General features: G+C 31.9%; 2 protein-coding genes and 1 pseudogene across 2 annotated transcripts; 2 read left to right on the top strand and 1 right to left on the bottom strand.

Moving 5' to 3' along the window:
- Nucleotides 1-795: 795 nt before the first annotated feature.
- LOC127104788 (uncharacterized) lies at nucleotides 796-1,233 on the top strand. The gene has a single exon (XM_051041942.1). It carries the CDS (start codon nucleotides 796-798, stop codon nucleotides 1,231-1,233), a length of 438 nt encoding a protein of 145 aa, XP_050897899.1.
- A 1,125-nt stretch (nucleotides 1,234-2,358) lies between these two features.
- On the top strand, nucleotides 2,359-4,723 carry LOC127107869 (universal stress protein PHOS32). Its single transcript, XM_051045209.1, has 4 exons — nucleotides 2,359-2,624; nucleotides 2,737-2,846; nucleotides 2,943-3,061; nucleotides 4,453-4,723. Exons 1-4 carry the CDS (start codon nucleotides 2,450-2,452, stop codon nucleotides 4,544-4,546), a joined length of 498 nt encoding a protein of 165 aa, XP_050901166.1. The 5' UTR covers nucleotides 2,359-2,449; the 3' UTR covers nucleotides 4,547-4,723.
- Nucleotides 4,724-16,722: 11,999 nt separating this feature from the next.
- LOC127107870 (probable glutathione S-transferase) lies at nucleotides 16,723-18,100 on the bottom strand (annotated as a pseudogene).
- Nucleotides 18,101-26,514: the final 8,414 nt, after the last annotated feature.

The raw sequence follows: 26,514 nt of genomic DNA on the forward strand, positions 1-26,514 counted from the left end.
TGAATACAGACTAACACGTAAGTCTCTGCCGCGAGCAAACAAGCCAATGTTTAACCGTTAGAATGCGATCTAAATGTTTGTTCGATAAAACAAACAAACCAACAAACCGTAGCCTTCTTCTGAACTACGAAGCTTTAAGTTCCTCATTGTACTCGAGGATACTTAGAAGCGAGACCCATAATTGTCAAACACCCTAATAAAAACCTTTTTGCAACGACTTTTTCTTTTCCTTTTGTATTTTTATCATTCAAAGAAAATATATAATATAAGCTAACATTCAATCGCAAGTTTAAGTAAAAGGTTCCCGTTGAGTACAACGAACGTGAGGGGTACTAATACCTTCCCCCTCGTAATCGACTCCCAAAACCGAATATGGTTGCGACAACCATCTTCTATTTGTTTTAAGGGTTTTATCGATATTTCCCTTTCCTCTTTTGGAATAAATAAAGTTCAATAGCGACTCTGTTCGAATTATTTTTTTCGCAAGCGTGTGATACGCCTCGCAAAGGATTATATTTTTCGAGATACGACACATACCTGCTATATTTGGTTTGCACTGCGATTTTTAAGGACAAGAGTTCCACTTATACAAATGTCGTCTACCTACGGCACTTCCAGGATTTCGAGCAGATCTATGAGTACAACTAAGGGGTCGCTTGTTTTCTCTACTTGTACTCGAAGTTATTAGAGGGATATAGGTGGAAGACGAAGCAGATTACATGCAGCATCACACTACTGGCTGTAATATTTATTGGTCTTTTAATCTTTTTGTGTCATTTTCATTTCATCTTTACAATGTCATTACTTATGATTCGTGGGTTCCAAACTTTTCAGACTTGGATCCTCCAATATTTCCCGTGCATCTCTGGTTGGGCGAGTGTACTAACTTACTCTGAAGATATGTCGTATGCTACTGCATTTTCCCCGTTCCGTCGGAACCAAGAGACTGAGCTGTTCAAAGTGTATCTTAACCGCTTGGTTACAGAGGACATGCACTTCAACAGTTATGCCGATCACTGTGAGACGCAGCCATTTGACGAGATAGTGTTGTACTTTGGATGGTTGGCTTGTGGATCGCATCTCACTACTACTCACTTGCCCGAGCATGTCATGCGGAAGTTTGGCTACACTCAGACCATTCCCAAACATCCTGTTGTCTCTACTCCTCCTACTTTGACATGTAGACAAATGAATGACATGTTTGATGATTATGAGAGTCATCTGGTACTATAGAAGGCACAAAGTACCATATCCCCGAGCGACTAAAGCTACGTGGACGAGTACATCAAGTGGTTCTTCGGGGTGTCACATCCGTATATGGTGCATGCTGCTCTAGGAGACCCACCAATGCCAACTCATCAAGAGATACTAGAGGAGAAGCAAACACAATTAGATCATATTGAGGATGTCTAGATGTCGTTGCATTGTGGAAATTGCGCAGGCAGACATTTATAGGTGTATCTTCCTCGATGGGTTTGGTGTGCGACAGGTCCTAGATGCCATCATGACGGAGGTACGAAGGGCATTGATGTATCAGAGACAACGCTAAAGGGCGAAGGTGATTGATGGTTGAGGAGCCCGAGGAGGCAGATGAGCCAAAAGAGGCAGAGGAGATGTAGTTTGACATACACAGTAATACATTAGTATATACTAGTAGTACCATGGATTGTATTTTATTTTGACATCATGCTACTTTATCGTTGTTCTCAAATATTTTGACATTTATTGATCTTTTATTTATATATGACATTTTTTGATCATTTGGATTTATGAACGTCATTTTTTGTATATCGATTAAATGACTTAAATCTCGCCATATAACATTATACATAACGTTTATAAATCTTCATATGAATACACGTAAGCAAAATATAACATGAAACATTCTGTTATGATACGTTACAAAGGTGTAACTTCATAAAATAAACGGAGATGCATTTTCAAAATATTTTGACGTTTAATCAGAGTTTGGTGTCTGCGGAGATTCATTTTCAGAATCTGATAACATTTTAGTATTTTTACGTAGTATGTAAGTAATCATATGATTCATTAATTTTTTTTTATTTTTAAAATAAGATTTATATTTCAACAGATATGTTTTTTGTCACTATCATAAATAATAAAATATTTTTTAGGTTGATTGAATAATTAATATATCTATATATTAATGATCAAATAATTTTTTATTTTATTTATAATAATAACCGGATAATGGATGTAATCACATCACATTCGACTCGTGTCATCTATTTTAATTTACAATTTTGATGAAAATTAATTATTTAAATAATTATTTTTCTATTTTTATTCTTGCGTGACTCTATCTCTTTCCTCGCCGAAAGCATGATGGAGTATCTTTTTTGCAATATATATATACACTTTCTCAATAACTTTCAAAGTCAAATCCATTTATTCTTCTCCTCAACTAATATTCTCCTCATTCACAAAAATGCCGAAAGATAGAACTATTGGTGTAGCTTTGGATTTCTCCAAAAGCAGCAAGAATGCTCTCAAATGGGCTCTTGAAAATTTAGCTGATAACGGTGACAACATTTACATCATCCACATCAGCCAAGATTCCGTTGATGAATCTCGCAATCAGCTATGGTCCAAATCTGGTTCTCGTAAGCAACATCAATTTTTCTTAATCAATCCATAATTTGATGTTTTTATTTATTTTCTGATCTGATCTTATATAGTCTAATTTGAGTATTTGGATTTTTTTTGTGTGTGAAGCTTTGATTCCTTTGAAAGAGTTCAGAGAACCTGAGATCATGAACAAGTATGGTGTTCAGATTGATATTGAGGTTCTTGATTTGCTTGACACTTTTTCAAGACAAAAAGAGGTTTTATTTTTTTTTGCTTTTTCTGTCTCTTTCTTAATATTTTCTGCATTTGATTTTTAGGAGATTGAATTGTTTTGATGATGATTGATTTTTTAGGTGAATGTTGTTACAAAAGTGTATTGGGGTGATGCAAGAGAGAAACTTTTGGATGCTGTTGAAGATCTGAAGCTGGATTCTCTTGTTATGGGAAGCAGGGGTCTCAGCACAATTCAAAGGTTCAGTATTTTTCGAACCCTAATTTTTGAATCTTGATTTTAATGTTTCTTTTGGACTTTTTTGTTGATCTTATGTATATTATTCTAAAGTGATGTTTATAGAAAATGAATTAGATCATGTAGAGTTTGTTTTGGAATGCAAGATGGTGATTTAAAAATAAATTACCAAATGTTAAGCTTATAGAATTTAACCTGAATTGTCTGCAATTGTAACTAAACACAGTTTCATACCGTAAATGGCCTCAATTGTTTGATCAGTGCTCAAACGGATAATAATTCACAATTATAGAATTAGCTTTAAACAATCCCGACTGTTAATTGAGATGGGGTGATTGATATCTGTAGCACCAACCCTTCATTAACTTATTTGTTTTTTCAAGTTATAACCGGTGTTGCCGTGTTAGTGTTGGTGTTGTGTCTGTGTTAGTGCTTCATAGGATATCAGTTACGGTGTATCGTGTGTCAGTGCTTCATAGGATGTCAGTTACGGTGTATCGTGTGTCAGTGCTTCGTAGGATATCAGTTACGGTGTATCGTGTGTCAGTGCTTCGTAGGATATCAGTTACGGTGTATCGTGTGTCAGTGCTTCGTAGGATATCAGTTACGGTGTATCGTGTGTCAGTGCTTCGTAGGATATCAGTTACGGTGTATCGTGTGTCAGTGCTTCGTAGGATATCAGTTACGGTGTATCGTGTGTCCGTGCTTCGTAGGATATCAGTTACGGTGTATCGTGTGTCCGTGCTTCGTAGGATATCAGTTACGGTGTATCGTGTGTCCGTGCTTCGTAGGATATCAGTTACGGTGTATCGTGTGTCCGTGCTTCATAGGATATCAGTTACGGTGTATCGTGTATCAGTGCTTCATAGGATATCAGTTACAGTGTATCGTGTGTCAGTGCTTCTTCATAGGATAGCAATTACTGTGTATCGTAGTTATTTCATCAAATCTAAATCCTTTGTATTCTTATATTTTCTCAATTGCAAGATAGATATCTCAGTGACATGATACAGTTCATAGATAATCAGGTCTCTTAGTCATATGATAAGAAATTCTACCGAAACCGATGGATATGACAGAATTCTAACCTTAGGAATCAATGTTTTAAAAACCACACCATACCAGACACTCCATCTGATTAAATCTTGATCTGGCCTTGTCTACTGTTTGACAATTTGAACAGTTCTACCGTGGTTTTGCATAGTTTGAGTGGTGTAAAACAATTGAACTGTGGCCTAGAGGTCTTGCCGATCCGATGTCTTGTTCAGTTTTTAAAATATTTCTCTGAATGAATAAGATTATTTATCATATACTTGCTGCGATGGATTTTTTTCTGTATGTGATTTTGTTGAAACTTGCGTCTCTGTCATCTTACACACACACAAAAAAAACAGGATCTTATTGGGAAGTGTAAGCAACTTTGTGATGGCTAATGCTCCTTGCCCTGTGACTATTGTCAAGGACAATATCAGCACCAGCAGCAAGTAAAGACGATGATCAATTTGCGATGGCATTTAAGTATGGAATATTCTGTTTCTTGCATTGAACTTGAACTCTTGTTGATAATCTTCTGTTTCCTTATTTCGGATTTATATTATGTTATGACTATATCTATCTGGTTTACTTTATTGAAAGAATAATAATGTAGTTTTAGTTTTATCATCATCCATATATTGCTATCCATATTGTGCCATAAGTTATCTTTACTTTAGCATATATGAAATTCAGATAGTGCACATATGTTTCTGGCTAAGTTGCCATATTTATTCACATGGTGGAGCCACTATCATGTGAGCACATGTTGGTTACAGAAAAGTTTGAAAAATCATAACATATTCACATAGGAGCTCTTTGGAAACATAATGAGTTCTATGTCCCAAAAACACAATAATATTGTGACTCCCTCTAACCTGACAACTTTTGCTATCAAGTAGTACTTTAATAGTTGTGCCGCAAATTCTTCATAACGTGGATTATTGCTCTAGACATTTTTCTTACATTCGTATATATTTGGACACGCCTAATCTTTAATTGACCTAGGGAACATTGTCTAACACTAAATTGTTCATACATGGATTTCGACTAACAAATTGATTATTTTGAGGTGTAAATAAATGCTCAGAGTGTTGATTTTTTCATTAGCTTTGAGATGTGGGGTTGGGCTTTGGTGACTTTATTGAGGGAAAATATTTTTCTTCTATATCACTCTTTCTCATCTTAACTATTATTATTTTTCAAAAAAAATTTATTTCATAAAAATACTCCAAAATATACTCGATGTATTAACTTGTCTGCCAAATCCACAGTTATTACCTTTATGTCCTCATTAATTTTTTTTGTTGAGATTTTCTATTGCAATTACTAGAAATTTTAAAAAAATGTTGGATTTTTTTCAAAATTTTTGATAAAAAAATAGTGGAATTTTTGAAAATCGAAAATTTCATTTGCACTTTTTGACTTAAATTTTTCCATATAAAATTTGAAAATTATGAAAATATATGGGATTGTCAGATTTAGATTTAATTATGAGAATAGCAAATTAAATTTTAGGTTCAAGACCTACTTTTGGATAGGTAGCTTGCACATAGTGTTCAATTATTTAATACATTAGTAGAATGTTATTTTGTTCTCCTCTATACTTTTTTAAGTATAGGATAATATTTCATATACTTTCTATTTATGCTTTTATTCAATTCATCATTCTATAGTGAAAAAATTATTCTAAGTGAAATAATTTTGTGTATTTTTGATTTTGTAATAAAAAAAATTGATTTTTGAGTGAATTCGTTTTGAAAAATTGATTATGATTAAAACTGAGATGAATGTAAATTGATCTGAACAATAAGTTTTAATGTAAAAATTATGTTTAAATTACAAATTATAGTAGAATTCTAGAGATAAAATCAATTATACTTCAAAAAAATCAATTTTAAAATTACTTTTGAAAGTTCAAAAGATAAATCATACATACACTTGTAGAATTGATTTTGACTTTTTTAAAAGCTAAACGAAACAAACATTTTATGAAATTATTTTTGACCCTTCCAAAAATTAGATCAAACATACACATACACTTTAAGTTGATTTATATCTCTTCAAAAGTTATAAATTCTAACTTTAATTATAATCAATTTAAAAAAAAACAAATATGTAAATAAATATAACCTCAATTTTACTTTTGAAAAACAAATACGTCAATCAATATAAAATCAATTTTATTATTTTAAATTATTTTTGACTCCTACAAAATAGAAAACAATTACAGACTATGTCTACACTATCTTTGGTAATACAAACTAATTAAATTTTTTGAGTATTTAATCTAATTAAAAAGTGGTTTTAACTATATAAGCAATCAATCAAACATGTTCAAAAATGCAGATTTCAAACATTCAATCAAAGTAATAAAAGTTACAGAATGATTGCACTCTTAACAATATTGGATTCACTCTTAACAAAGCTATCAACCATTTAAAAGTTGGATACTTAAACTTATAATAACTAACAAATTTGTTTTCATGAGTCATAATAATATCAAAACACTTCTCAAATGGTTACATCAAAACTAAAATAATTTAGTTTCAACTTCTCTTATTTCTAAGATTAATCTAAAAACAACTTATTTCTAGCTCTGCAGGAGCATGCACACTACGATGGCGGCCGTGATCACTTCTAAAATTGACCTATTCTGCAGCGGCACTAATGGCGACGTATCGAGATTTGAAATATGCCAAGAGTCCCTCTGAGAGGAAGAATCTCTTTCACAATAGGATGATTGATGAACTCTTGACTCCATTTATAGAGCTTAGCAAATTTGTCACCACTAAGGAACTTCAATCCAACAGCTTCTTCAAGGGTAGGAAGCCAGAAAGCTATGTAGGAAGCAGCAATGTCCACAATGCCAGTATTTCCTCCGCCAACGAATTTGTTCTTGAGTTCATTCTCAAGAATTTGTAGAGCCTGCAATGATTCTTCAACGCCTTTCTCAGGTTTCTCATTGTTCACTGTCTGTGCTGCCTTATAATTTTATCCAATACTCTATGATTTATTTTTCTATACATTGAAAATATTATTCATAATTTTTATTTTTTCCCACTCTCGTGGTCTTCAAGTGTTCCGATCTAATAAAATTATTTTTCATTCTGAAATTCTTTTGCAAAGTCTTTTGAGATACAAATAAAAATTAAAAAACATTTGAAAACTAACTATCGAAACTCTTTTGTAAAATTTTCTGATACACAAAATAAAATTTAAAAAATATTTTAAAAAATGAACTACCGAAATTCTTTAAAGTCTTTCAATACACAAAATAAAAGTTAAAAAACGTTAAAAAATTGACTACAAAAACCCTTTTGCAAAGTCTTTCGATACACAAAATGAAACTTAAAAAATATTTAATAAAACTGACTGTCGGGACTCTTTTGTAAAGTATTCCGAAACACAAAATAAAAGTTAAAAAATATTTAAAAACTAACCATCGAAACTCTTTTACAAAGTCTTCCGTTACATAAAATAAAAGTTAAAAAATATTTTAAAAAACGGATTACTGGAATTCTTTAAAATCTTTCGGTACATAATAAAAGTTAAAAAACGTTAAAAAACTAATTACCAAAACTCTGTTGCAAAGTCTTCCGATACGCAAAATAAAAATTAAAAAATATTCAATAAAATTGACTATTGAAACTCTTTTACAAAGTCTTCTTCAAGTAAACAAAATAAAAGTTAAAAATGTAAAAAAACTCACTACCAAAACTCTTTTGCAAAATCTTCTGATACACAAAATAAAAGTTAAAATGTTAAAAATTGACTACCGGAAGTCTTTTGTGAAATCTTTCAATACACAAAATAAAAGTTAAATAATATTAAAAACCGACTATTGAAATTTTTTCTTTGAAATCTTCCAAAACACAAAAAACTGAACACCAAACTTTCTACACATAGTATTCCGGAACACAACAAAATTCAAGTGCAAAGTTGATATTTTCATAAAATATAGGGGTATAAGAATAAATGTAGGGGTATACAACAAAATTCAAGTGCAAAGTTGATATTTTCATAAAATGTAGGGGTATAGGAATAAATGTAGGGGTATGAAGTAAATTTTTCATCAATTCGTGAACCGAAAGGGTTACTAATCTGATTGTTGGATCATATAATCTATTGGACCAATAGTAACCAGTTAGAACAGACCAAAACCGATAAAAACCAGAGAACCGATGGTTTGGAAAAACCGCCAGGTCAAATGTGTGCATTTTTTCCCTTAAACAAAAAGATGCCGTTTTGATAATTAAAAAAAATTAATATATAAGTAAACTTTGTTGAAAACTTATTTGAAGCAACTTTCACTCATAAAAATTTAAATTTATTAGATACCAATGTTACAATTATACTTTGTTCAAAATTTATTTGAATTTGTATTTTGAACTTGTTAAATTATGATATTTTGAAATTGTGTAAATGTCGTGATTTTTTTTGAGAGAGAATCATCTGATTCGATCGGTTTGATAACTATATAATTTTACTATATAGATCGATTTATTCTACTGAGTCATTCAATTTAATCTAGTTTAATCACGCAGTTCAATGAATGAACCAATTATTTGATCAATAAATCAGTTATGCAATATCTTTTACTAAATTGATAATAAAACATTAGTTTGAATATTCTAAAACAAACGAAAATGAATGAAACAAAATGTAAAGAAATTGAATAAAAAAGTCATTCTATTGCTTAAGTATTTTATTACGGAATAAAATAATTTTGTTATTCCGTTAAAAATAAAGTATAAAAAAATGATAGAAATTGATGAAATAAAATAAAATGTATTCCATCTGATTTCGTTTTATTTTATCTTTTTTAATTAATTCAAACATTGAAACATAAATTTATATCTATATATTAAGGGGATATGAGATTTTTAAACTGACTTTTTTTCTCTCCAAAAATACTTTTCATTTTTTTAATAAATAACAAAATACAAATTAAAAATTGAGTGGTTAATAACTTTTGTTGATTGCCAATTTCATCTTCTAACTTCCTCTCACTTTAGAAGTTTAGCATCTATATTAAATATATATAGTTTTTTAAGAGAAATATTGATATTTCAACAAATAAGAGTGTATAACTATAGGTTTCTTAATTTTTTTTATGAATCTCTCAAAATATAACTGCTTATAGGTGGTGTTTTTACGAATTTTTGATCCAAATAACCCACTTTCTAAAAGAAATCTCAAAATAACCCATTTCAGATTATTTCCCAAACTATACCCCACTTTGAAGAGGTGGCGCCAGATGAATTGGCGTCTGCTCTCTAAGTTATAGAGGTGGCGCCAATTGGATTGACTTGTGCACCTAGTACTGCCAATCCAATTGGCGCCTGTGTGTTAGGTTATAAAGGAGACGCCAATTGGTTTGACACCTATGTGTGTTTCGTATTTTTTTTTGAAAAATAATGTACATTTTAGATAAAAGTCGAAATCAGACTAATTGATATCAATATTAATATGTGTTTACATATGTTAACCAAAAAGACTAATGTCGTTGACCGGGAAGACTTAATCGACCTCCGGTCCCACATCCCCTAACTACCCGAACGCGTGGCATTAACCCACGTTGATGATTCACCCTAGGTGTTTGAGTATTTGAGGGACCAGGAACATCGCCACCACCTGCAGGAGATTGCCTAAGATATTCAGACAAATCCGTGTAGTTTTGTGTATGCAATGAAGTTCTACCGTCATAGTTGAGTTCGTGACCCATGTCAGAGTAGTTGGGTTGTACTTGAGTTATAGGAGGGAGACCAGGACGATTGAAGGGTGACATTGGTGTGAAGGATGCGTCGAGGAAAGGTTGAAATGATTATTGTGGTGCTTGGTAGCTATATGGTTGTTGCATGTTTTGGTTTTGTGATGTTTGGGCTTTTTGGCTATAGTAGGAGGAGAGACGGTTGATGTTAAATGACCGCTGAGTGTTTTGGCTAAGGCGACTATGGTAGGATGATGTGTTGGGTGCATATCGATGTTGGATGTCTTGATGATGATCTACTTGTTGGTGGTGATACGGGGTATGCTCTTGGTATTGTGGTTGGGTGTTTGACATGTTAGGGTCGTAGGTTTTTGTGTTTGTGTACCGAAAATTTTGATCGATATGGGGTTGTGAGTAACCGGCCTGATAATGTTGTTGGGGGTTAGATGTTGAACCTTCTTGTGTGTAAGTTACCTGGCATGGGTCATAATAATAACTAACAAATTTGTTTTCATGAGTCATAATAATATCAAAACACTTCTCAAATGGTAACATCAAAACTAAAATGATTTAGTTTCAACTTCTCTTATTTCTAAGATTAGTCTAAAAACAACTTATTTCTAGCTCTGCAGAGCATGCACACTACTATCGCGGCCGTGATCAAAGCCATGATCGCTTCTAAAATTGACCTATTCTGCAGCAGCACTAATGGCGACGTATCGAGATTTGAAATATGCCAAGAGTCCCTCTCTGAGAGGAAGAATCTCTTTCGCAATAGGTTATAGAGCTTAGCAAATTTGTCACCACTAAGGAACTTCAATCCAACAGCTTCTTCAAGGATAGGAAGCCAGAAAGCTATGTAGGAAGCAACAATGTCCACAATGCCAATATTTTCTCCACCAAAGAATTTGTTCTTGAGTTCATTCTCAAGAATTTGTAGAGCCTGCAATGATTCTTCAACGCCTTTCTCAGGTTTCTCATTGTTCACTGTCTGTGCTGCCTTATAATTTTATCCTATACTCTATCATTTATTTTTCTATACATTGAAAATATTATTCATAATTTTCCACTTTTTCTCACTCTCGTGTTTTTCAAGTGTTCCGATCTAATAAAATTATTTTTCATTTAGAAACTTTTTTGCAAAGTCTATTGAGATACAAATAAAAGTTAAAAAACATTTGAAAATTAACTATCGAAACTCTTTTGTAAAGTCTTCTGATACACAAAAATAAAAGTTAAAAAAATATTTTAAAAAACAAACTACCGGAATTCTTTAAAGTCTTTCGATACACAAAATAAAAGTTAAAAAACGTTAAAAAAGTTGACTACCAAAACTCTTTTGCAAAGTCTTTCGATACACAAAATAAAACTTAAAAAATATTTAATAAAACTGACTGTCGAAACTCTTTTGTAAAGTATTCCGAAACAGAAAATAAAAGTTAAAAAATATTTAAAAACTAACCATCGAAACTCTTTTACAAAGTCTTTCGGTACACAAAATAAAAATTAAAAAATATTTTAAAAAATGGATTATTGAAATTCTTCAAAGTTTTCCGGTATACAATAAAAGTAAAAAAACGTTAAAAAAATTAATTACCAAAACTCTGTTGCAAAGTCTTCCGATACGCAAAATAAAAATTAAAAAATGTTCAATAAAATTGACTATTGAAACTCTTTTACAAAGTCTTCTTCAAGTAAACAAAATAAAAGTTAAAAATATAAAAAAACTCACTACCAAAACTCTTTTGCAAAATCTTCTAATACATAAAATAAAAGTTAAAATGTTAAAAACTGACTATCAGAAGTCTTTTGTAAAATCTTTCAATACACAAAATAAAAGTTAAATAATATTAAAAACTGACTATTTGAAATTTTTTCTTTGAAATCTTCTTAAACACAAAAATGAACATCAAACTTTCTATACATAGTATTCCGGAACACAACAAAATTAGTGCAAAGTTGATATTTTCATAAAATGTAGGGGTATAGGGATAAGTGTAGGGGTATGAAGTAAATTTTTCATCAATTCGTGAACCGAAAGGGTTACTAATCTGATTGTTGGATCATATAATTTATTGGACCAATAGTAACCAGTTAGAATCGGCCAAAACCGATAAAAACCAGAGAATCGATGGTTTGGAAAAACCGCCAGGACAAATGTGTGCATTTCCCCTTAAACAAAAAGACGCCGTTTTGATAATTAAAAAAAAGTTAATATATAAGTAAACTTTGTTGAAAACTTATTTGAAGCAACTTTCACTCATAAAAATTTAAATTTATTAAATACTAATGTTACAATTATACTTTGTTCAAAATTTATTTGGATTTGTATTTTGAACTTATTAAATTATGATATTTTGAAATTGTGTAAATGTCGTGATTTTTTTCGAGAGAGAATCATCTGATTTGATCGGTTTGATAACTATATAATTTTGCTATATAGATCGATTTATTCTATTGAGTCATTCAATTTAATCTAATTTAATCACGCAGTTCAATGAATGAACCAATTATTTGATCAATAAATCAGTTATCTAATATCTTTTACTGAATTAATAACAAAACATTGGTTTGAATATTCTAAAACAAACGAAAATGAATGAAACAAAATGTAAAAAAATTGAATAAAAAAATGATTCTATTGTTTAAGTATTTTATTACGGAATAAAATAATTTTGTTATTCCGCTAAAAATAAAGTATAAAAAAATGATAGAAATTGATGAAATAAAATAAAATGCATTCTATCTGTTTTATTTTATTTTTTCAATTAATTCAAACATTGAAACATAAATTTATATCTATATATTAAGGGGATATGAGATTTTTAGACTGACTTTTTTTCTCTCCAAAAATATTTTTCATTTTTTTAATAAATAACAAAATACAAATTAAAAGTTGAGTGGTTAATAACTTTTGTTGATCGCCAATTTCATCTTCTAACTTCCTCTCACTTTAGAAGTTTAGCATCTATATTAAGAATATATAGTTTTTTAAGAGAAATATTGATATTTCAACAAATAAGAGTGTATAACTATAGGTTTCTTAATTTTTTTTTTATGAATCTCAAAATATAACTGCTTAGGTGGTATTTTTACGAATTTTTGATCCAAATAACCTACTTTAAAAAAAAAAACCCAAAATAATCCATTTTTCAGATTATTTCCCAAACTACCCCACTTTGAAGAGGTGGCGCCAGATGAATTAGTGTCAGCTCTCTAAGTTATAGAGGTGGCGCCAATTGGATTGACTTGTGCACCTAGTGTTGCCAATCCAGTTGGCGCCTGTGTGTTAGGTTATAAAGGAGACACCAATTGGTTTGACACCTATGTGTGTTTCGTAATTTTTTTTTGAAAAACAATGTACATTTTAGATAAAAGTCGAAATCAGACTAATTGATATTAATATTAATATGTGTTTACATATGTTAACCAAAAAGACTAATGTCGTTGACCGAGATGACCTAACCGACCTCCTGTCCCACATCCCCTAACTACCCGAACGCGTGGCCTTAACCCACGTTGATGATTCACCCTAGGTGTTTGAGTATTTGAGGGTCCAGTAACATCACCATCACCTGCAGGAGATTGCCTAAGATATTCAGACAAATCCGTGTAGTTTTGTGTATGCAATGAAGCGCTACCGTCATAGTTGAGTTCGTGACCCATGCCAGAGTAGTTGGGCTGTACTTGAGTTATAGGAGGGCGACCAGGATGATTGAAGGGCAACATTGGTGTGAATGATGCGTCGAGGAAATGTTGAAATGATTGTTGTGGTGTTTGGTAGCCATATGGTTGTTGCATGTTTTGGTTTTGTGATGTTTGGGCTTCTTGGCTATGGTAGGAGGAGGGACAGTTGGTGTTAAATGACCGCTGAGTGTTTTGGCTAAGGCGGCTATGGTAGGGTGATGTGTTGGGTGCATATCGATGTTGGGTGTCTTGATGATGATCTACTTGTTGGTGGTGGTACGGGGTATGCTCTTGGTATTGTGGTTAGGTGTTTGACATGTTAGGGTTGTAGGTTTGTGTGTTTGTGGACCGAAAATTTTGATCGATATGGGGTTGTGAGTAACCGGTCTGATAATGTTGTTGGGGGTTAGATGTTGAACCTTCTTGTGTGTAAGTTACTTGGCATGGGTCGTATAGGTACATATCCTCGGTGAGGAACTCAAATCCAACCGATATGTACCAATCTATATGATTACGAGTTGGTTTTTCTTCGATTGGCATCACAACGTCAGTTAAGACATGGTCTTGTCGGTGCTTCCATTTTCGACACTCAGATCTAGCGAAGCTTTGCCAAGGGTTAAAGTTCCATTGGTCATTAAATTTTCGTAGATGTTATTCTCCGAGGTTTGTCGGGGGATCTGGGATATGTTGAGGCATACTGAACTGCAATTTAACACGATCACTATGGTGCATCTCCACAGTGGTGAATCTTATGATCGGTATGCATGCAGTCCAAACGACTGCGTCTTGTTCGTTGATTTCATGGTCATGATCCAAGTTTAGATATGGACGCGAAATGAACTGAAATGTGAACATATATTAGATTATAAATCTGTTAGAAGAAGTTAACAAATTATTACGAATTAATTAGGTTGATGGCAATACATCTGTTGGTCGAAGGTGATCTAAGAGATTGCGATACTAGGTAATACAGTATCTAGCACATCTGTTGTAATTCATATAACGTGCCGACCATCTGCATCATAAAAGTAAATATATTATTTATAGATAATAATCGATAAAGTAAGTAAATATAGTCCATTGTTAAGAACTTACTTTTGTGCGTACGGGAATGTGAACGGGTTGTGGTTGACGGGAGTTAGGGACGGTAGTCTGGAACAACCCTATGCTTGGAGCAAAATAGCACATCCAGAAAATGTAGATGTGTCTTTGTAAGCACGTGGTTACAATCTTTAATCGTCATATGCAAAATTTCAGTGTACAGGAAACAATGGACTACAATGAGGGGATGCCAAATTTATTCTATGCTGTCAGACTAAACAGAAGTTGGTGCGACTGTGAAAAGTTCCAGGCCTTCCGTATTCCTTGCTCCCATGTCATTGCGGCATGCACACATACTCGCCAGGACGCTTACAACCAACTATCTGATATTTACAAGGCCATCACCGTGATGAATGTCTATAACGAAAGCTTCTCAGTGCTAGCAATGGAGGAATACTGACCTCCATATGAAGGGGACATAGCTTGACACAATGGTGAGATGCGAAGAAAGAAAAAAAGACGGCCAAACAACACGCGTATTAGAACAAAAATGAATATGACTAATAAAATGATAAGATTATGTAGTATATGTCGTCAACCCGGACACAATAAGAAAAAAATCCCAATCTAGGAGCAACATCTGCATCATAATTTAGTATCTCCTTTCAATTTTTGTAACCTTTGATTTTGATATATTAATAACTTTTTGTTACAACAAGGTTAATAACAAACATCACTCCAACTTAAACACACTTAAAACCGAACCGGTCTAAATAAACAACACAAACAACAATATCAAAATAGATGAAAATACTTAACCACAACATTTAAAAATAACATTTCTAACTGATTACAACAATCAAACTGATGTCATATGGTCCAAACATCACTTCCCTAACATCCTTATCATTTTTTACTCGCCCCCAACCACGTACGCCATCGAGTATCTCAATACTTCTAATTATTTTCCCTTCAGGTATGTTTTCATCTAATTAACGAACCAACTCCCTCTTTAGTTGCTCGAAACGACAGATGTTCCAAAACATCATCTCCATCAGAGGTTTGTCTCTCGAATAAATCACTTTTCCATAGCGATGACGAAGACGAAACATGTTTGCAATATAATGAAAAGAAATGTGAAAAAATGAATCACCCAACACATCTACTTATACAAAAAAAATTACACAATACACGGAGGCATCAGACCAATTGACATATCCTCTCACTTTATAGACATGGGCGCCAATTGGATTGACAACACCATGTACTGTAGCCAATTCAATTGGCGCCCCCTCTTTAAAATTAAGGGTATGCGTCAATTGATCTGCCACCTACGCCTTAACGTTTTTTTTTAAATTGGGATAGTTTGAGAAATAATTTAAAAAATTGGATTATTTTAGAATTTAAAAAAAAATGGAATATTTGAATAAAGTATTCTATTTTTTACCGTCTCTTGAATTTTTACAATATTATGTAGGAGTTATTTCAATTATTTTAAAAAAACTATATATGATTCAAATTATGGTGCAGTTAGACGATTTATAAATAAAAAAACCCTTTGGAATGACTTTTTTATTTATTGATCTAATTCTTTGTAAATTGAAATTTCAAATAAAAATATCAGTTACATATGTAATCTTATCCATATATATATAATTTTATTCTATCACATTTCATTCGATTATCAATCCAAACGTTTTTTACTAAAATTCTTCAGTACAAAAGATTTTTTTTTATATTGTTATAGAGGAGTTTGGTAAGAATTGTGATAGAGAATTCACCAGGTTTTCCCTCTCATTTAGCATATTGGAGTATGATTTTCAGATAGTGCACATACGTTTCTGACTAACTTGACAGATTTATGCAGATGGTGGAGCCACTATCATATGTTTTTGTCTAAGTTGTCAGATTTATGCACATGGTGGAGCCACTATCATATGAACAGATGTTGTTTGAAAAATCATAACATATTCACATATATTCAAATAGGACCTCTCTAGAAACAACCATTATGAGTTCTTTGTCCAAAAAAAGAATAATATTATGATTCCCATTAACATGCCAATTTCTGCAATGACCACTCCACTCTTGTGGTCGCGGTCGCAAAAGGTTTTTAGCGATATCAATCAATACAGATATCATGACATTGATCCCAGTCTTCTTCGTGATGTGATTTAATCACAATTTAATCTTTAATATAAAAGCGGAGATAAAGATTTTTGTCGCGGCCATTTTTTATAACCATAAGTTAACAAGAAAAATAATTTGACAATTGAGTGGCTCACAACTTGTCAAAACAGAAATAAGACTGCAAATAAAACTCAAAATACTGCTCAAATGATAACATGCAAACTAAAATGATTTAGTTTCAACTTCTCTTATCTCTAAGATTAGTCTAAAACTAACTTGCTTCTCGCTCTAAACCCAGCTCTGCAGCGAGTTGATTTATTTTGCAGCACTAAGCGCGGCATATCGAGTTTTGTAATACGCCGAGAATCCCTCTCTCGGAGGAAGAATCTCTTTCACAATAGGATGATTGATGAACTCTTGACTCCATTTATGAAGCTTAGGAAATTTTCCACCAGTAAGAAACTTCAATCCAATAGCTTCTTCAAGGGTAGGAAGCCAGAAAGCTAAGTAGCAAGCAGCAATATCCACAATGCCAATGTTTTCTCCGCCAAAGAATTTGTTCTTGAGTTCATTCTCAAGAAATTGTAGAGCCTGCAACACTTCTTCAGTGCCTTTCTCTCGTTCCTCTTTGTTCACTGTCCATGCTGCCTTTGCTATCGCCGGCAAGATCTACATTCATAGAAATGAAATTCATGAAATTAGTTCTTACTATAAAAATAATTTACTTTTCATACATTGTATTATCAATGTACTTGAGAGTAACTTTTTTCTTTCCTGAACGAAGGGATCTGGTCTAAAGACTCTCTTTATTTTTTTCTGATCACTAATATCCGATCTATTGGATGGATTAATCCGTTTTGAAAATCAGTTCTAGCATTAAGTTCAACATCAATCACCACTAAATCAATTTACGACTCTGCATGGATTCACTAGACACACAAATAACGTAATCCATATTATTTTATCTATACAAGCCTTATAAAGAAGCAAATAAATGTCACTCACCTTGTCATCAATGAAATTAGACCAAAATCTAGCCAAGGCTTTCTCATAAGCTTGTTGAGGAAGAATGGGATAATTCTCCCAAGTTTCATCAATGTATTCAATAATCACAAGTGACTCAGATAATGGTTTTCCATTGTGAACCAAAACAGGTACCTTCTTATAAACAGGTACCTTTTTATATCTTCGTCAATGAAAGTGTACTCAATACCCTTTAGTTTTAGAGCATATTCCACTCTTTGAATAAATGGGGTTCCTCTTACACCCAACAATTGAACTTCAGCCATTGCTAAGATCTTAAGAAAATGTGGATGTGAATTTTGGTTCTAACTGTTTTTTTTACTCTTTGGGTTGGGATTCTTCATGTTCTTATAGATGAGTTTGGTCTAGTTTGTGATAGAGAGATCGCCACGTTTTCATGAATACTATGTGGTAACTACCAAACTATGAATTATGTGTTTGAAAAATGTACCAAATTTCACATATAGAAAAGTTATTTTATAAATATAATTTGCAACTATATTTAACTATTTAATATTAAATATATTATTATTCATTTATATATAATTAGAAACAATAATTTTGACATCTATAAAAGTCTTAGTTAATTTTAGTCTCAATATTTAACATAAATAATAATATTTTTAGACTAAAATTAAAAGTCTTAAGAAAAAAAATATTTTTTGTGGTTTAATATTGTCCTTTAAAAAATTCAAAGGTAAAAACATGTGTGAATTTAAAAATCAAAGATCACAACATGTCCGAATTTTAAAATATGAATTCACCCTTCTAAAATTCAATTTTCTATAATACTAGGATTAGTTTGGATATTAGAATCCGGAATGTTCCCTTTTACAAATTAAAATACAAAAGAAATGAGAAATAATGTTGAGAGGATTGTCCGAATATTAAAATCTTAAATATTCTTTGTTACCATAGATCAGAAGCAATTGCAGAAATAAGAAGAATAACATAAATTCATATAAATATTTCATTTGACATACAAAATATGTAACATTATATAAATTTTTTTAAATCTAAAACTAACATTATATTTCATCATTAAAAAATGATCGAGGACGTTTCAACATCTTTCAAATATCGTCGATCGATCTCGCAACTGTCGCATCCACCTCGATCCGACCATTTGTTTTGTAACGGTAAAATATACTCCATATAACCCTTAAATATTTATCTTTCTTCAGTCCAAACTTGTTGAATTGTATTTTCTCTTCGTGATCAATCGAGGGTGAATGATACTCAATCATAACCACTCATTTGTTGTCTAGGTAGCACAAAAGATTATTCAATTTGATTTCTAGAACATCAAGAGGGGTGTTCTATGTGAGCCTAAAATCAATAGGAGGACTCACACCATTGAAATACACAAATGTGAGATTTCAACAAATACCCATTCTAGTGTGTTTTGTTAACAACATGAGAGACACCAATTTTTATATATGTTTTAGATCAATCAATAAAGATCTTAGAGACTCAATCGTGTCTCACAGAATAATCTAGATATTGAAATTAAGATTCACCTTTTAACATATATAAAATAGGTTGTGTCATATTAAAATTCAGATTCACGTTTTAACGTATATAAAATAGGTAGTGTCCGGATATTAAAATTCAGATTTACCCTTCACATAAACTATTTTAGGAGACATAAACTGTCACCGTCAAAACTTATTTTTGGACATCAAAAATTTAAGGCCAACATTTATACAAGTAATGTTAAATATACATTAAAACACATCAATCCAACATTACATACAAAAAGTGAGTCACCACATATGTACAATGTAAGATAAAAATTAAAATGTATCACAACATGTGTCACCACCTAAATCTATATCTATGGATGGTTCCGCCTTTGACTTGCTGATTTGATTCTCTTTCAATCTCGTACAAATTAGTGAACCCTTCCATCCAATCCAAAAAGTTATTCGGCCAAGTTTCAACTTCTTTCATGGAAGGAGATGTCTACACAAGGGATGTTTGTGGTATAGTATATCCAAATTTCAAATAAACTTGAAGAAAATATTGTGATTTTGAAATCCATCCAATATACATAATGCGTCTGACTAGATTTTGAGGTGGACCACTTCGAAGTGGTAAAATATTTCCGAGAAACCATATATTATCAGATCGATACACACTTTGTTATATGCACTTGCTATAAGATAACCCATTTCAAGGAAACACATCCATATTTCCACTGGTGCTGGACCACTAACAGAAGGAATAAGAGTTGCATGAGTTTCATCAAAACATTATTTTTTTTCCCGTATAGTGTTGTCTATGATTGATTTTTTTAAAAAAACCATTTTTTTTCAATTTAAATACTTAAATAACCTATTTTTCAAATTAATTACCGAAATAACCACATTTGATTACTTATGCACCACTTGAACTGCCGCATCTAATTGCCATTGAAAGGAGGCGTCATATCCATTGGCACATGCATGGCAAGAAAATGAGTAGAGACGCCAATGCCCTTGGCGCATGCATGTGAGTGTGCGCGACATGCATTGGCGTATGAATGTGCCATGTGTGTGTGCGCGCATAAGGAAATGACGCATGCATGTGTATGCGCTCTATAAATACAGGGCGTTTCTACCATAATTTTTCACACAACTTCTTACTCTCCTTCCATTTTTCTTCCATTTTCCTTCGATCTTCTTCAATTTTATTTTCTTTTACCATATCTGAATATTCATATATTCACAAGAAAAATATCAATTTAATCTTTTCAGCAGTGCAGCCTCCGGACAAAGATCCAACTTTGGAATATAGAAACGTTCGAACCTCTTAATAGGACGTTAAACCGTTAGTTAGATGGAGAAATTGCAGAGGGTGAAAGGATCAGAAGAATTCAATGGCTTGAGTTCACGTTCAACTAAAATTGAGAAGTTCATGTATGGGTGGATATTAAGACTGATAGAGACGTTCACATGATGATGTATACTATGTTCAAAATTGTTTTGATGGTTGTAATCGCATAATTATGTTGTTATAATTGCATAGTTATGTTGTTTATGTGTTGTATTTGTTAGTACATGATATTTTATTTGTTGTAGTTTGTTGTGTTGTTGTTTATGTGTTGTATGTATTGTATTTGTTTGTGATGGTATTTCCTCACAAAGTTATCATATGAAATAAATATTGTTTTTAATATAAAGCAAGAGAGTTACAATTAAATTTATCTTGTTGTGCTTGTTCCAACACTAGGACAATTAGTATGATTATGATCGGGATGACGACATGAACTACATAATCTAATCATTTTGTTCGCCGTATCCATTTCGATTCGAATACGGGTGCTGTTTGGGCGACCCTTTTTCTTTCTTCACGTTATTTATTGTGTCGGAGAATATCCCCTTGATATGCAGGCCAATAATCCTCTTTTTCTACCACTGAAAAGATAATTTTGTAAACATTGGAAATACTTATGACTTTGTAAACGTCAGATAGTAAGTAGGATGGATCCCGTCGAACCTTTGAACATGTTGCTATGACATGGGAGCAGAGCATACGAAAGGCTTGGAACTTTTCGCAGTCGCACCAACCTCTATCTAGTTTCACTCGATAGTGTCCCCTCGGCATACCTTCATTGTGATCCATGGACTCAGTAACACTATACCAACCTTTAGTACGGTCAAACATCGTGACCACATGTGTGTTAGCTTTGGCAGCTTCCTCTCTAATGAATTTTATTGAAGCATCACTAAACAACTGCCCAGATTGTAACACTGAAATCTATTTGGAATGTTTGGTCTCAAATAGCGCCCCTAGCCTGAAATAGGTTGCTTGCACTAAAGCGGTTATAGGTAGGTTTCAGATACCTTTGAAGACAGAGTTCATTGATTCCACAAATTTTGTTGTCATGTGGCCCCAACATTGACCGTTCTCGTATGCCTTAGTCCACTTCTCCAATGGAATATTGTCGATCCACCTTACTGCATATGCGTTTAACAATTTGATATCTTCGCGGTAGTGTTTGAAAGAAGGTTATGTTAATGCATACCCTGCATTGACAACCTTCTTCCGCAACATTTTGTATTTGATCTCCCGCAGGAATGTTTGAGCGATATGTCTATGCAGTAGACATGCGTCGACAGAGGATCCTTCCAATCATTATCAATGTTTTTGTAGGCACTCACTATTTAAGGGTGTTGGTCTGAGATCAAATATAAGTTAGGCTGATGTGCAATGTGCAATCAAAGATTTTTTAGGAAAAAACTCCATCCCTCAGCAGACTCCCCTTTAACTAGGGCAAAAACGATTGGAAAAATATTGTTGTTGCCATCTTGTGCCACTGCCATTAGTAGCGTTCCTTTATACTTCCCATACAACCATGTACCATCAATTTGTATAATAGGTTTACAGAAAAGAAAATGGAAGGAGGGTAAGAAGTTGTGTGAAAAATTATGGGAGAAACGCTTTGTATTTATAGAGCGCGCACACAGGCATGCGCCATTGCCTTAGACACGCGCGCGCACACACACACACACACATACACACACACACATGACACATGCATGCTCCAATGCATGTGGCGCACACTCACATGCCTACATGCATGCGCCAATGCATGTGGCGCCAAGGCATGCATCTGCCAAGGGCATTGACGCCTTTGCTCAATTGCTTCCCATGCATGCACCAATGGGTATGGCACCTCCTTTCAATGCCAAATAGATGCGTCAGTTCAAGTGGCACATCGGTAATAAAAGATGGTTATTTCGGTAATTAATTTGAAAAATAGGTTATTTAAGGATTTAAATTGAAAAAAAATGATTATTTTAAAAAAATTCTCTATTATTGCTTATGCGCCTTCAACTCTTTGACAAGATATTAGTGGGAAAGTGTATGATTCTCCTATTTATTACCTACCATTGATGAAACAACGTGATAACTATAGTTACCGTCACCATTGACATATACAATTCAGCCAATATATTTATGCATTAAAACTGCCATCTCTTCGATCTGTATCGCTTTTTTGGTAAAGGTGGTGAAAGAGATGGTTTGCTAATTCGAGCACGTTTGGTGACACCTTTGATAGGAAAGAGATCGCTTTTGTTTGACCTTCGTAGGAGCACCCGTTGTTTTTACTGCTTTTGCAGATGCTTTAAAATATGTGTTTTCTGGATAAACAATCTTCTTCAACTACTCTTTGATATGCAGTTTCTTGTTATCATCATCTTTCAAAAATCTCTCTTGAATCACCTCTCATTCGGTCATGATAAATATATTTAACTATTTAATATTAAATATATTATTATTCATTCATATATAATTAAGACTTAATTGTAATTTTGGTCCCCCTATTTTGTCTTTTTTTTTAGTTTTGGTCCATCCATTTCAAAAACCGTGATGGTCCCTTTTTTAAGTTTTGGGTTGAATTTTGGTCTTTTTTTGGACTAAAATGCAACACAAAAACTTAAAAAAGGGTAAAAAAAATATTATTTTAAAATAAGGGATCAAAACAAAATAAAAAATAAAAATAAAGGAACCAAAGTTGTAATTAAACCTATAATTGAAAACAAATAATTTTGACATCTATAAAAATCTTATTTAATGTTAGTTTCAATCTTTAACATAAATAAATTAAAAGTCTTATGCTTAAAATTATTTTTGTGGTTTAATATTGTCCATTAAAATTTGTTTTCCATTTATAATATTTTTGACAATATTTACTGTCTTAGTACCAACTCTGATGATTTGAATGACTTTTTTAAAAATTTAAAATCTACAAATTCTAAAAATTTTAAAATTTTAATTGAATTTTGTATTTGTATTCACGTGCATGAGTTAAATATTTGTATTAATCATTTTAAACTTTACTTTTAAGCGAACTAGTAAGAGATTCATGTGTTCACATGGAGCAAACAAAATCAACAAAATACTAGAGAAAATATATTTAAAATTTTATTATTATATAAATATTAATGTAGTTTATTGAATATAAAGAAATATTAATATAAGGTCTTTATATATATATATATATATATATATATATATATAGATATATATATATATATATATATATCTATATATATATATATATATATATATATATATATATATATTATATATAATATATTATGATTGGGATTGGCTTAATTGTAAAAGTCAAAAATAGACTTATTAGTGTTAGTATCACATATGTTTATAGAATTTTCAAAATAAAAATTAAAATAGTATTGTTGCGTAATGTTTAAATTATAAAATCAAATAAATATTTATTAATATTAGATATATCATTTTTAATTGCTATTAAACTAAAATTATATTTATTAAAAAAACAAAAATTCAATTGATTATATTTATAAAGTTAATAAAAAAGGATGATGATTAAACAATCACCTGTATTAATTGATATGCGATGCAGCAAAAAAATAATCAGGTAGACATAGTTCTGTAGTTCAAATACAACTTCAACTTGGATAAAAAACATAAAACCCAAACACAACTTGGTAAAAATGAAATAACAGTTCCCACAATAAACAACTAAAACGACAATATTAAACTTTAGTAATAATAATTAGAAAGACAGATGAAATGAGCAACATTTCCTTCAAGCATCGTTCCTTCAGGGACGTCTAGACAAATTGATATACAACATTTAAGAATCAGAGTGGTAGTGACCTAACAACGTATCTACCACCTTAAAAAATTTTCCTTAGCGTATTCATACCACCCATAGTTGAGGTACATCTCCATCACAGTCATAGTAGTCCATATTGTCAAGATCCATCAGGGTACACTCAGTTTGGTCTGGACGAAGATCCCTCCTTATAAACTTAGATGGGAAATGCTACATAGTATGAGTTTTTGCAAGTTAACATTAGCATCGAATATAAGTTCGTATAAAAAATGAAAAACATTATATATATATTTTTCTTATAATTTGTGTAACTTGTTATGAAAACTTGATTTCCGCCATTTAGTGACCTAGTAATATTTTTCTCCCAAAATAGACCAGGTGTCAACTCTCCTACGTGTTGATTCACCTGCTCAGTTGAACCATGTTCCTAAGCCATATTGATCCCAAGCAACAATTCATCAATTTGAGCCGCTACGTTCTAACTCACATGTACATCAGGATCATTCGACTAGGTCATATTGATCTCAAGGAACATTTCATCCACTTGAACATCATTGGGAGATTGGTTCACCTCTTGGACACTTTTTTCAATGATTTCATAAATATCATTCGTGTCAAAAGATGAAAATCTGCAAATTCATAAATGGAAAGGAACAATATTATGTATTAAACTAAGACAAATGCATGAAACCTAATACAAATACATAAAATACCCTGATTAAACTTTAAAGGTATGTTACCCATTAGAAGTAGAAGAAGACATAATGAGCTTGCTTTAAATTCCATGCAGATCACACAATAGACCTTTTAAGACACTTGATATATTAGATATGCAATGAAGGTATTTGATATTATTACATAGTATATAAATAAGCAAATGACAGGTTTTATGTTTCTTCTAAAAATGCATTCGAGTCTGTGGTTGATTTGACGTTACCGTGAGAATGAATAATGTTCTTGATTCTGAAAATTGTTTTGCCATAATGGTTGCTACAATGGCAGCTTTCATGATTAAATTTTTTTTCATACTATTAATTTGTATGTTGGAATTCATGTTTCAAGATAAGATGTATCATCCATATAATTATTTATTGGAATAATAATCTGATTTTTTAATTTAATTTAATAGTGTTAAACTTTCACACTTCCTATTCCATAATATATTCAAGCAGTAATTAATAAAAGAAGTTAATACCAGAAAAATAAGCATTCTTTTTTTTCTCCTTCTTAAAGTTTTGTATCTTTCTCTTTCTTCTCTCTCTTTCCCAAAATTTTGTATCTTGATTTCCTATTCCATAATATATTCATGCAGTAATTAATAAAAGAAGTTAATACCAGAAAAAGAAACATTCTTTTTACTCCTTACAATTTTTTTATCTTTCTCTTTCTTCTCTCTCTTTCCGGAAATTTTGTATCATTCTCTTTCTTAAACTTTTGTATTTTGCAGAAGGCCGAACGCTGACAGAGATTTGAAGAATGGAAGGTCGGCGAAAACTTTGCTATGGTTATATTTCGGATGATACTCTATCAGGAATGAGGTAATAACTTATGTTTTTTTAAGATTTATAGTTGTAGTATGTTTTCTAAAATTCCAATGCATTGTTGGTTCTTTCAGGGTTTCGAAGTGTGTTTGATTTGAACATACATATTGGAATTCATAAAAATTTAGAGTAGTTTTATTTACAATTTCTATAACATTTTTCGATTTTCCATTAAATCTTTGTTTTAAATATATTATTTGATTACATATTATATTTCGTAATGAGTTTTCATAAATCCAAATAGTTATTGTTTTAGAATAAAGTATTGTGTTTCATTACATATTATATGACGGGGTTTGTAAAGATTAAATCATATTACAGTTTATGGTTTTTATAAAATATATTATTCTGAAATCACAAATTGTATTTGGGTATTCTATAATTAAAATTGAAATTATGGTTATGTTTAGTTTGGAAACTGTTGTTATTTATCTATTGTCATACGGTGAACTGGACTTTTTTGTGGTTTTAATCGCAATGTCGCGGTTAGCAAGAGTCGCCACCGACTTTTCTTTTATCCAATGCGGAAAGGTGGAAAAGAACAGGAAAGACCTTAATTTAGATTTTGGGTTCGGGAGGTACATTATACAAAGGGAAGGTGTTAGCACTCTTTGTATCCATGGTTATCCATGGGCTCTTAATTGCTCGATCACTTATATTATTTTTAAAAAAAAGTGTTTGTGAATTGTTTAGAAAA

This window comes from Lathyrus oleraceus, chromosome 7, assembly GCF_024323335.1.
Source record: "Lathyrus oleraceus cultivar Zhongwan6 chromosome 7, CAAS_Psat_ZW6_1.0, whole genome shotgun sequence".
NCBI lineage: Eukaryota > Viridiplantae > Streptophyta > Magnoliopsida > Fabales > Fabaceae > Lathyrus > Lathyrus oleraceus.